Genomic DNA, 13,414 nt, shown 5'->3' with positions numbered 1-13,414 from the left:
AAAACTTCATGGGGCCGGCACTGTGGTGTAGCAGGTAAAGCCACCACCTGCAATGCCAGCATCCCATATGGGCTCCAGTTCAAGTCCTGGCTGATCCTTTTCCAATCTGGCTCTCTGCTATGGCCTAGGAAAGCATTAGAAGATGGCCCAAGTCCTTGGGCCCCTGCACCTGCATGGGAGACCTGGAAGAAGCTCCTGGCTCCTGGCTTCGGATCGGCACAGCTCCAGCTGTTGCGGCTATCTGGGGAGTGAAGACCTCTCTTTCTCTCTCTGCCTCTGCCTCTCTGTAACTCTGCCTTTCAAATAAATAAATAAATCTTTAAAAAAAAACCATGATCAGGATAATAACCATAATTTGAAATATGTCAGTAATGACTTCATGTATAGTTACAAATTTATCCCTGTAATTTAGTGTATTTTATTTCATTACTTTCTTTTATAACATTGTTATTTTTAAGGTTCTTTTAAAATACATGATGTTACATGATGTATCTAACTTTGACTTTAACACCAGCTATTTAAATAGTTTAGCTAAAATGTACCTCAGGACTTCATTTGTTTAAAAATAAACTACTACACCCAATCTGAGCATAGTGGTTTGAGTTTGAACTTCCCAAGAGTATCTCTGATGAATAAATATTATTATTCGGTGGTAATATAACTTATTACATACAGAAGAAATGTTTTCTTTAGTAAGATAAAGGAGAGGTGTTTGGTATAGAAGTTAAGGTGTCTCTGGGGATTCCCACATCCCAGTTTGGAGTGCGTGAGCCCAAGTCCCAACTCTGCCTCCAATTTCAGCTTCCTGTTAATGTGCAACTTGGGAAGCAGCAGGTGGAGGCTCAAGTGCCTGGGTCCTTGCCACTCACATTGGAGACCTGGATTGAATTTCCTGGCTCCTAGCTTGGCCTAGTCCAGTCCTGGTCGTTGTGGGAATTTGGGCAATGAACCAGTGGATGGGCGATCTCTGTTTCTCTGCCTTTCAAATAAATAAAAATAATTTTTAAAAAGACAAAAGGAAACTACTAATTTAGAGGTTTCAGGATTCCTAAAATTTAACACGCATTACTTTTCTAGATCAACCTTTAAATTCAGATTTCGCCACTATTAATACTCTGAGTTTGAAACAGCCACTTAAGTTGGTAAATACCAAGGTGGCATTTTTCTTTAACCCAGGTTTTCAATACTGGTACTCCATATCATTTCTATGAAGCCCATGAAAATACTGGTTCCTCTTCAACTTTTCCTTTAGAGTAGTACTGCCTACACTCATTGCCTTTGACTCATTTCCTCAAACAATTTCTTGCTCTGTTTCTCTTTATTAAATGGCACAATATTTCCAGGTTCAAAAGCTCAGCCATTCTCCCTAGCATATTACCAATTCATGTCAATTCCAGCTTATAACATTCTTTCCTATCTACTCCTTCCTTTTAATTTCATATAACACTACATAGTTCAGTCCCTCCATGTCTATGGACATCATTTGGCTTCACTGATATTTATTGAGTTTAGTTCCAAAGTACTATGGTAGATATTTTGGAAAGAGGAAGACAAGAATGAAAACTCATTGAGAGCCTTCTGCACCTGAATCAAGATGATAGACCATCCCTTTAGACCTAAAGACAAATGTGCAAGGCACATGGCACTTCCTAGATTCTGAAGATTAGGAAATTGGGGGTCAGTGAAATCCAAATAACTTGTCGCATGCTACTTAATGAAGCTGAACTGGTTTAAGTTGGTTTATCTTGATTCTTTCCATTATACGTAAATAATTGCTTCACATGCTGGAAATAACAAGTGAATAATTCCTAATCTCAAGGAATTTAAAATTTTGTAAGGAAGATAAGATGTATATAGAAAGAACTATGATAGAAGACCAAAATATTATAAGTGCTGTAAGACGTATGAAGGTACAGGACAGTGAGAATTTTGGGAAAAGTTTTATGGAAGAGAACAAATTTAGAACCAAGCTTCAGGGGCTGGCACTGTGGTCTAGCAGATAAAGCCGCCGCCTGCAGTGCCAGCATCCCTATGGACGCCAGTTCCTGTCCCGGCTGCTCCATTTCTGATCCAGCTCTCTACTATGGCTTGGGAAAGCAGTAGAAGATGGCCCAAGTCCTTAGGCCCCTGCACCCGTGTGGGAGACATGGAAGAAGCTCCTGGATCCTGGATCATGGCTTCAGATCAGCGCACTCTGGCTGTTGTGGCCATCTGGGGAGTGAACCAGTGGATGGAAGACCTCTCTTTCTCTCTTTCTCTCTCTCTGTAACTCTGCCTTTCAAATAAATAAATAAATATTTAAAAAAGAACTAAACTTTAAAAGATGTGTAAAATCCAAATTTTGTTTATTTTTTAAAGATTTATGATTTATTTGAAAGTTGGAGTTACAGAGAGGGAGACACACACACACACACACACAGAGAGAGAGAGAGAGAGAGAGAGAGAGAATGAGACACAGAGAGAGGTATCTTCTATCCATTGGTTCACTCCCCAGAGAGCCACAACTGCCAGCACTGGGTCAGGCTGAAACCAGGAGCTGGGGGCTTCATCCAGGTCTCCCACAGGGATGTCAAGGGTCCAAACACTTGGGCTATCTTCTGCTGCTTTCCCAGGTCATTAGTAGGGAGCTGAATCATAAATGGAGCAACCAGAACACAAACCAGTGTCCATATGGGATGCTGGCATTGCAGGTGGTGACTTTGCCTGCTATGCCACAATGCCGGCCCTGAAATTCCAAGTTTTAAAGAGCAGAATAAAATATTGCAGGGGAGGAAAGATTATGAAAGACAACAACGGAGAGACTGAAATGGAGCCAAATAATGAAAGGCTTCATTAGGATACTTGGATTTAATTCTGTATTCAATAAAGGGGGAAGAAGACTTAAAATGGGCATTTTAGTTAGGAGCCAGTTGTAGGCTTGAGACCTGAATATTTTCAAGGTGCATTTCCTCTAGATTTGACATTAATGTGATCTTTAAAGAGATTCATCTGACAGAAATTTACTTTTTAATGACTTTTGTTGAATTGGGTCTACACCAGATAGCAGTAGCACAACTACATTAAAGTAAAATACTCTTAAGTTCTATGCCAAAATGAAAAAAAATAGTACCTCAGGCTTGGAGAAGTTAAGAAGTTTGTCCAACGTCATATAGCTAGTGTCAAAGCATCTGCAGTGCTGGCATCCCATATCAGAGCGCCTGATTGAGTCCCAGCTTCTCCATTTCCTATCCAACTCCCTGCTAATGTACCTGGGAAAGCAACAGAAGATGGCCCAAGTGCTTGGGCCCCTGCACCCACAGGGGAGACCTGGATAGAGTTCTGGGCTATTGACTTCGGCCTTTCCCAGAGCTGGATCCAGTGGCCATTTAGGGAGTGAACCACTGGATGAAAGATATTCTCTTTCTCCCTCTCTCTCTCTTTTACTCTCCCTTCAAAGAAATAAGTCTTAAAATAAAGCTTAAAAGAATCTGAGAAATCATTTTAATTGTGCAAATAGCACTAGCACTGTATTTTTCATGATTACATATTTAGAGATAATTTCCCTTAAGCATCCTTAATTAAATAGGATTTTTTAAAAACTTATTTGATGGGGCCGGCGCTGTGGCACAGTGGGTTAACGCCCTGGCCTGAGGCGCTGGTATCCCATGTGGGCGCCGGTTCTAGTCCCAGCTGCCCCTCTTCCAGTCCAGCTCTCTGTTATGGCCTGGAAAAGCAGTGGAGGATAGCCCAAGTCCCTGGGCCCCTGCACCCGCATGGGAGACCTGGAGGAGGCTCCTGGCTCCTGGCTTCAGATCAGCACAGCTCTGACCATTGCGGCCAATTGGGGAGTGAACCAGCAGATGGAAGACCTCTCTCTCTCTCTCTCTCTCTGTCTCTCCTCTCTCTGTGTAACTCTGACTTTCAAATAAATAAATAAATATTTAAAAAAACTTATTTGACCTTTGCAATCTTTTAATACCATCATAATCTTAGGAAAGAATGAGCTGAGCACAGCATTAAGCTATGGGAGACTGGGGCATTTTGTTAATCTTTCCAAAAGCATTTTGACTTTCTTTTTCTCCTAAACATCATACCACACTTCAGAAATTTTTGTAAATAATAATTGTGCGAGAAATGCAGATCTTTACCTGTCAGCATGATGAACACTCATAGTTATAATGCTTTCTAGTTCCCTTAGTTTCTCAGGTTATTTAATGAGCACCGGACTTGAGAGTTTGGCAAATTTTAGCTATTTTATACTGTATACAGATGATCACATTCAAAAAATGGATTCCCATAGCAAAACAATTATAAAATACAATGGAATTAACAAGATAATTGAGAGTACTGGCTATATGTCTAATATTTATGTTGTCATTTAAACAAAGTCCTTGACCTTCATAATCATTGATGGAACAAGGACATAAGCCTCAGCGAGTTTAGGTTCTTGTTCCTCCTGCCTTCTTTCAAGAAACCAGTTCAGTCTCATATCTTGTATTGTTCCTCACCTACTCCCTGGATTCTTCCCCAGGTCTGGAAGCCAGTGGACCAAACTGGAAGAACGAGCAGGGAGAAGCTCACCTCCAACTACTGGTCCCCACCCCCACTCTCAAACCCACCCCTAGCCCACCTAAGACATAGAGGCCCAGCCTGCTGTTCAGTCAATGTGCACACCAGTGGTTGGTCCCCCACCTCTGAGGATTGATTTTCCTTGAATACCATCGGTCTGGCTGCAAATTTGTACCCTGCCTCCACTCTGTTCTGCACCTATTTTTCTTACATTTGGTGCCCCGTGTGAGGAGGCACCAAGCTGCGCCTCTTTTTCTTACAATCATAAGGACTCTGAGGCTAGGAGGTCAGGAGTTATGCTTGTTAAGTCAGAAACTGAATCGAAGAGCTGTGTAAATCCATTAATTTGCTTGCTCCCATGACAGATACTTTGCATCAGAAAGCCACTAAATACATGCCATTCATTCCAACTGGTTAATAAATCTGAATGAATCTGCAAGATCGATATCAGATGGCAAAGAATCAAAGTTCTGCACTAACAGATAGGTGATAATACACTAAGGAGCATGCTCAAATTGGCCTTCACAACAAGTTTGGTGAATTTTTTCACATGCTAGTATCTAATAAAGACAGAGTCAGAAACTAACACATGGTCATTAATCTCTCTGCAAACATTCCCAACCTATCAAATGCAGAGAATTAAAAATCAATGCTAACCATTTACTAATTATTCTTTCCAGACACCAACATCAGATTTACAGAATTCATAATGCTTTCTCGTGCTTACAGTTTATAAGACACCATGGCAGAGTACAGATTTACAACAATGGAACAGTCCTGATAGTTTGGAAATGTGCTTTCCTATTTATTTTATGATTTTACTATAAAGCACATAGTCAGCTCTTTACTACAGCTGTGTCTAATGTGTCTCTACACTCTCAGCACTAAGCATAATGATTGGCACAGACATTTATACATGTCAACAAATGAATCCTGAATAAATAAAGGAAAAGATTTTGCTGGATTTTCTTTTTGTGGACTTACGGGCATTTGACTTGAAACATTACTAAACAATATGGAGACAAGGAAAACCTTGTAGATAATTCCTATGCAAATTGATTAATAACTAAATAAAAAGCCAGAGTTTCTTCTAGTCTAAGAACAGGCTCTATCTATATCATTTCTTTTTCTTAAAGGGAAAAGGTAAATAGACAAAGGAGTTTTTTGCTTATTTTGGTTGTGATTTTTACTGTGAGTAAAATGATGAGTAACATCATTACTGGGTGAAAATTCATTTCTGAGCCATTAAACATTTGAAAATGTTTGCTTAATGAAATGTGAAGTGTCCTGTAAAATTTCATGATTCCCTTACCATGAATTCTTGCATGTATGTGTGTATTTTCCTAGGGCTTCTCATTGGGCATTTCTCTTTTTTTAAGTTTATTGCTCAATATCCATTTGTAACTTTTGAATGCTTCTAAGATTCACTGATTGGCAATGTCTAATCACCATTGACATGTGCTCAGTACCAACCCCAAGACAGATGAGATTTTCAGGAGTGTTAGCTACAGCTAAAAATCAATCAGCAAATGCTCTTTAAAACAAGTTTTACTGAGGGGCCGGTGCTGTGGTGCAGTGGGTTAAAGCCCTGGCCTGAAGCACCAGAATCCCATATGGGCACCGGTTCTAGTCCTGGCTGCTCTTCTTCTGATCCAGTTCTCTGCTATGGCCTGGGAAAGCAGTGGAAGATGACCCAAGTGCTTGGGCCCCTTCATTCATCTGGGAGACCTGGAAGAAGATCCTGGCTCCTGGCTTCGGATCGGCTCAGCTCCGGCCGTTGCAGCCATCTGGGGAGTGAACCAGCAGATAGAAGACCTCTGTCTCTGTCTCCACCTCTCTCTGTAACTCTGTCTTTCAAATAAATGAAATAAATCTTTAAAAAATGAATCGTAGACAATAAGAGCCCTGAACTCTCAGTAATAGATGGCTTAAAAAAACAAGTTTTACTGATCCCATAATTGGAATCTTGACCATTCTTTAACATCTTTACACCAATGTCTGAACTAGGATTAAGAAAAAAAAGCAGGGGCCAGCTCTGTGGTATAGAAGGTTAAGCCTCCATCTGCACCAGCATCCCATATGGGCACTGGTTGGAGTTCCGGCTGTTCCACTTCCGATTCAGTTCCCTGCTAATGTGCCTGGGAAAAACAGCTGAAGATGGCCCAAGTACTTGAGCCCCTGCATCCACGTGGGAGACCCAGAGGAATCTCCTGACTCCTGGCTTCGACCTGGTCCAGCCCTAGCCTTTGTGGCCACTTGGGGAGTGAACCAGCAGATAGAAGATCTATCTCTCCTCTCTCTCTCTTTCTTTCTCTGTATCTCTGCCTTTCAAACAAATAAATAAATCTTCAAAATGAAAAAAAGAAAAATAAGCAAGACACTGGCACACCACCAGACAACATTTTTCTCTTTTCTGCATTATCCATTATTATATCTGACAACCATTTATGGCCTTTATAAAAATCTAAGCAAAAACATTTTAAGGCCAATAGTGTTTTAGACAGTGCAATATATCAAATATTTACCACTCGTTAAGTAAAAAGCTAGAAGAGTTTTAGATTGGAGGGAAGACTGATTAACTACAATGAAAAACTAGTAACCATTATATTTGTTTTTTCATATCCTAATAAACAGTCTTAACACAACTCAATACAGATTTCATTACTCACTGAATGTTAGAGGCTATCTATTAAGATTTATTATGATTTATGAACTACTATTCTAATGCACAGCCCTAGAAATGCCATCAAAAGAATATCAATGCAGAACTTCAACATTCTGGTTAATACTTTCAGATCTGAAATCAACCTCAAAGTTCGATTTGTTCAATTCCCCTATTTCAGAGATCAAACCCAGGAAGATTCAGAGAAACCTAAATCCCAAATCCAAGAAGTCTGGGACCTATTCAGGGTCAGCAAGTCTATTGAATTAGTTGTCAACAGAATCTGTGTTCATTCAACCAGACTCCTATGTCAGGGCTCTCATTTTATCACCTAGTAAAAGCATAGAAAAGGTATTGCTGCTACTTTATAAGCATATATCTTAAAGTTCTAAATATTCGCATATGAGGGTACTTTAAAGCAATCATGAATCACATTTCCCATGAACTATTTAAGTTTGTTTGTTTAATTCTAGAGGCAAAAAGGCACAGAAGTAGACAGAGAAACAGAGATAGACAGTATCTCTTGGTTTGCTCTGCAAATGCCTGCAACAGCTGAGACCGGGTCAGGCCGAAGCTGGGAGCCCAGAGCGCAATCCAAGTCTCCCAGGTGGGTAGACCTGCTGCCTCCTAGTGTGTCATTAGCAGGAAGCTGGGACTGGGAATAGAGCCAGGACTAGAAACCAGGCATTTCCGACACCAGATGCAGCATCCAAACCTGTTCTTAACCACTACTCCAAATGCCCATCTCTCTGTGAACTTTTTAAAGACTTCTTGTATGCACAGATTTCAATTTTTTTACAGAAACAAACATCTTTTAATTCAATTTTCCACAAACTTTTTTGAAGTACCCTTGTACATTATTAGAAAATACTGCAAACAATTCAGTTTACAGAGGCAGGCACAATAGCATTTTTACACGAGATTTGGACCCTAAACTTTATTGTGAACATGCCATGGTGAGGTTTCTTGCTGGTTATGGACAGAAAGTTTGACACAAAATTTCTATACTCAGGAGATTTCATGTTTCATTCCACAACAATGGTACAAATTCAGGCTGACTGAAGACACTAAATGAAGTGTTTCTTGTGAAGATTGCCTTTGGTAATAGCTGATAAATAAAATGCCATTATGTTTCAGTGTATTTCCAACTTGCTTATTTAGTGACTAGCAACGGTACAAGGTGTCTGCTACAAATATGTTAAGGGTTTTTTTGTTTGTTTGTTTGTTTTACTGCTTTACCATTTTTCCAAAGTGAAAAGTGTGAATGGTTATGAAATAGCATAGAGGAATATATCATTAGGCAGAAGAAATTATTTTTATGAGATAATTTTAACGGAATGTTCTGTTCCTACAAAAATCAAGTTAAATCATTTTGCTGTACGTTGGCATCTACAGTGTTTCGTTTTTGTAGGCAAGTTAGAAGGAAAAGGTAACATACAAAGACGGACATTATTGAACTTAGATGACAAAATGCTCGATTGCGATCTTCTGCCATGGAATCGGCCTAAGAGCATTTCCAAAACTGCTTTACAATACATTTCAATGGTAAATTTTACAGTTTGCTATTGGTAGGCTGCTTACAAATATATTGCACTTTATGTGAACTAAAGACCACTTATATTGGGATAGTCCAGAAATATCTTTTTGTTAGGAGTAATATGTGTTTGTAGGTACAACAGCACCTCTTAAAGCCGAAACAACCTTAAAGATGGGCCCATAAGCTTTGCTTTACTAGGTCATAACCTTAAAAAGCCAAAGAAACCTCTCCAAAGTGATGCGTGAAATTTGTGCTTCTGCCACATTCTTCCAATGTTTTTTCCCCAGCAGAGCACCCTCCACCAGACCCTACAATCCTAAAATCCAACCGATCCTACTTTAAAGCTCAAGTATACACGCTAACCTTCCCAAATGCCTAACCCCATCTCTCCATAAATGTACTACTCCGAGTTTCCACACCACAGGACCTCGGATTTTACCAGAGGGTTTTTTCTCTGTCTGATTTCTGATTTCCTTAGCTTTTCTTCTTTTTCTCTGTCGCCTCTCTCCATCACTCGCCCTTCTCTTTTCCTGCTTGCCCCTCTAGGGCCACAGCACTCAGAACCTCGCCTCTTTCCCAAATCACATCTCCTAGTGCACACGAAGGCGTCTTGCTGAGCGAGAAATGATGTGTGTGTGTGTGTGTGTGTGTGTGTTTTTCTCCCTTCAAACTCCTGCCTGGTGAGTACCTTCAGTTTCTTTGCCTGGGGGCCTGCATCCTTTTCTGGGGCCAGGGAAACCCCTCACTGCTTCAAGGAGACCTGGCACACTGGGGGCTAATACCACGGGGTGGGACGAGGCACCTTGGCCTCTACTGCGCCACAGCAGTTGGGGGTTGGGAAAGGGGCGAATCTCGCCCAGCCAGATTTCCGACGGGCTGATAATAGGCAGCGAAGGAGATGGGGCCGTGCCCGCACCCCAGGACGGGAACTCACCTTCTCTGAGGCAAGGGCGGGTGTCTACTTTAAAACTACTGCCCCCCCTCCCCGCCGCCGCCATAGTGGAGCCGCCAAAGCCGCTGCCGCCGTCGCCACAGCCACCGGCAGGCAGGCGGGCAGAGGTGGACGTGGCGGAGGAGGTAGGCACAATCACTGCCGGGGCCGTGGCCGTGGCTGTGGCCGCGGCCGCCGCCGCCGCCGCGAAGGCGGTATAGGAGGCATCAGAGACTGTAGCTTCCTGAGGGGAAGACTCCGTGGCCAGCGGCGTGACTGTGTTCAACGCCGCGGCCATCGCAGCGAGGCGCGGACAGTCGCACTTGCGCCTCGCTCTGGTTTTGCTCCTTTATCCCCGCCCCTCTTGGCCCCGCCCCCTCTTGGCCCCGCCCCCTCGCCCCTCTTTCCTTCGCCCCGGCTGGAGCTTGGATCTCGCTCCTTGCTTCTTCTGCCCAATCGTAAAGGTTAAGATCCACAGGCTGCTCTCCACCCCTACCCCCGTCCCCAGTCCCCACCCCACCCCACCCCACCCCGCCACGCACTGCTTGGCGTTGACGCATTGTCTTTGCCCAGGAGGCAATGCCCAAGAGAAAAGGGGAAAAAGCGCGGGATGTAAAGGCATGTGGGGATCACACAATGAAGACGCTTCCTTTGGAGGAGTTAATCTAAAACCAATAAAAAAAAAAAGGGGGGAAGTTACTGATTCCTCTCCTAAGGGATCCTAAAATATTCGTACATCTCTTTTCTTGGAGCTGTTATTACAGAAAATAGAAATAAACAGAATCTTTGGTTATGACACATTGTCTTTATGGCCCCTTAAAGGGCTGTATCTATTGATCTACCCATCTACATTTTGAAAATCTGCCGTAAATCTGGTACCCAACAGAAGTAGAATATTACTAATAATTTAATTCCCCTTAGCATTTTCCCCCTGACCTCCCTTCCTAAAAAACCAATTTGCTTTTTGATTTATGTTTATTATTTCTTTTATCTTTTTTTTAACTTTTATTTAATGAATATAAATTTCCAAAGTACAGCTTATGGATTACAGTGGCTTCCCCCCCACAACTTCCCTCCCACACGCAACCCTCCCCTTTCCCTCTCCCTCCCCCCTTCCATTCACATCAAGATTAATTTTCAATTCTCTTTATATACAGAAGATCAGTTTAGCATATATTAAGTAAAGATTTCAACAGTTTGCACCCACATAGAAACACAAAGTGAAAAATACTGTTTCAGTACTAGTTATAGCATTAAATCACAATGTACAGCACATTAAGTACTTCTTTTCTCTTTTAACGTATTTTCTTGTGACATAGATACATACCTAACTAGGTTTATTTCGTTTTGATTGTCTTCAAATTTAACAATGAAAAATTTGTATCTTTTACTAGGTAGCATTCTGAGACTTGTTTCTTTCATTCAACATTCAGTTTCGAATTTTCATCCATGTTGTTGTTTGTAGCTGTCAGGGTTGTACAATATCCCATTCATTTCCTTGCTGATGAGATGCCCAAGGGAAACATTTGTGTGAGTTTCTTTTCTGTGTGCCCTCCTTTCTGCTCTCAGTTCCCTGGCTGTATTTCCAGTCCTCGTTATGTCTTGTCAGCTATGGCTTCTATCCCACAAGTCATCTTTCCTCTGGTCCCAGTTCCTCCAATGTATTTCCATAATGTTGTCATTCATCACTGGCGCTCTCATTGCTTATTTAGATAAAGTCAAAGTGCACAGTTTGGCACTAATAGTCTCTTCTCTCACCTCCTTGATCTCATTCCTTCCCACTGTTCCCACCACTCCCCTACTTTACTTTGTGATTCAGTAATACTGAATCTTAAAGACTCCTTGTAATTTTATGATGCAGTGTTATTATATGAGGGTAGTTGAAAAAGTTCATGGAAATGGAATTAAAAATATGAGTTTGGTGTAAAATTTTTGGGGGGGGGCACCAAAATTTTTTTCATAATACTTGGAAAGTGTGTGTGTGTGTGTGTGTTTAAAGAAGGATCTAGGAGTTATTTTTTTTTAATTTAAAAGTCAGAATTAGGGAGAGAAAGAGAGAGAGAGGAAGAGAGAAAGGTTCATCTTCCATCCACTGGTTCACTCCCCAAATGGCCACAATGGTCAGGGCTAGGCCAGGCCAAAGCCAGGAGCCAGGAGCTTTATCCAGGTCTCCCACATGGGTGCAGGGGCCAAAGGATTTAGGCCATCTTTTATTACTTTCCCAAGAGCATTATCAAGGAGCTGGATCGGAAGTGGAGCAGCTGGGAGAGGAACCAGCACCCATATGGGATGCTGGCACTGTAGGTGACAGCTTAAACCACTGCAACACAGCACTGGCTCTGGAAAGTATATATTATGAAAAAATTATACATGGATTTCAAAATTATTTTGTACCAAAATAAACACATACTTTTCATTTTATTTCCCATGGAGTTTTAAAAGTCACCTTTGATAATGTTCTTCTCTGTTCTTGAAATGCTCTGTTCTCCATGTTGGGCATCAGCCTAAAGAACCCTTGAACCCCCTGGAAACCCAGATACTACTCACAACACTTTTTCATGTAACCTATTCTGTTCCTGCTTAGAGTTAATTTGACCCTCTACTGTTCTACACTTACAGCTGGCGCATATTTTTATTGTAACAGACTGTACTCCATGCCTCTCTTCTTAAAAGCCTGGGGCTATTTTAAGACAGAAGATTTTTATTTTTGACTCCTCATTCTCAAGCCCAATAAAGTCTTAGGACAGAGGTCCAAAAGCAGTGGCTCTGAGGCCCAGGTCCCTTTAGTTCCTAGTTTGGCCCACAAATACCTTTTCTTTTACTCACAGAATTGTTTATTTATATCCTCTTTAACATTTGAAAAGGGCATTACACACACACACAAAAAAAAGTCTCTTAAAAACATTTGAAGATTTGGCAGTATTGGCGGTACATTCCTCACTGGCAATAATTGGCTAGAACTGAATAACAAAGTCAGAGACTTAGAGTGCTAGTATCTTTTTAAAAAATATTTATTTGTTTATTTTTTAAAGATTTATTTATTTACTTGAAAGTCAAAGTTACACAGAGAGAAAAGGAGAGGCAGAGAGAGAGAGAGGTCTTCCATCCACTGGTTTACTTCCCAATTGGCCGCAACTGCCGGAGCTGCACCGATCTGAAGCCAGGAGCCAGGAGCTTCTTCCAGGTCTCCCATGGGGGTGCAGGGGCCCAAGGACTTGGGCCATCTTCTACTGCTTTCCCAGGCCACAGCAGAGAGCTGGATGGGAAATGCAGCAGCCAGGATTCAAACCAGCACCCCTATGGGGTACCTGCACTACAGGTGGCAGCTTTACCTGCTATGCCACAGTGCTGGCCCGAGTGCTAGGATCTTAAAAACGTGTCTTTATGTTGTTTTTGTGACAAAGTAATTTCTGGAAGACTGAGTCAGTGCTTTGTTTCTCTACTCTTCTATCTTGTCCTTTTATAAGTTAATATAGCTTTTATTTATCAGAGAGATTACTGAATAGGCCAGGAACAAGAAATATTTTGCTGAAAACCATTATGCCAGGGTAAACATAAAAATGAGATGTAATTTTATTCCTTCTGATACGAAGGAAGAAATCCCTTGAATGCACTGATTCTCAAAATATGATTCACAGTCCATTTTATAGGAAATATTCAATTAAAATCTCTGGAGAATGGGGCCGGCACCGTGGCTCACTTGGGTAATCCTCCGCCTTGCGGCGCCGGCATCCCA

General features: G+C 41.6%; 1 protein-coding gene and 1 long non-coding RNA gene across 2 annotated transcripts in view; one reads left to right on the top strand and one right to left on the bottom strand.

The window, feature by feature from the left end:
• Positions 1-9,995, bottom strand: part of ZMAT1 (zinc finger matrin-type 1) — a 36,311-nt gene extending 26,316 nt beyond the window's left edge. The window contains exon 1 of the mRNA XM_017349651.3: positions 9,682-9,995. Within this exon, the coding sequence (XP_017205140.3) occupies positions 9,682-9,976 (295 nt within the window). The 5' untranslated portion in view covers positions 9,977-9,995. The remainder of the gene's footprint in view (positions 1-9,681) is intronic.
• Positions 1-13,414, top strand: part of LOC138847732 (uncharacterized) — a 42,688-nt gene that overhangs the window by 12,018 nt on the left and 17,256 nt on the right. The gene's annotated exons all lie outside the window — the stretch shown is intronic.

Source organism: Oryctolagus cuniculus, chromosome X, assembly GCF_964237555.1.
Source record: "Oryctolagus cuniculus chromosome X, mOryCun1.1, whole genome shotgun sequence".
Taxonomy (NCBI): Eukaryota; Metazoa; Chordata; class Mammalia; order Lagomorpha; family Leporidae; genus Oryctolagus; species Oryctolagus cuniculus.
Note: the sequence above shows the minus strand (reverse complement) of the source record. Positions and strands in the feature narration are given on the sequence as shown.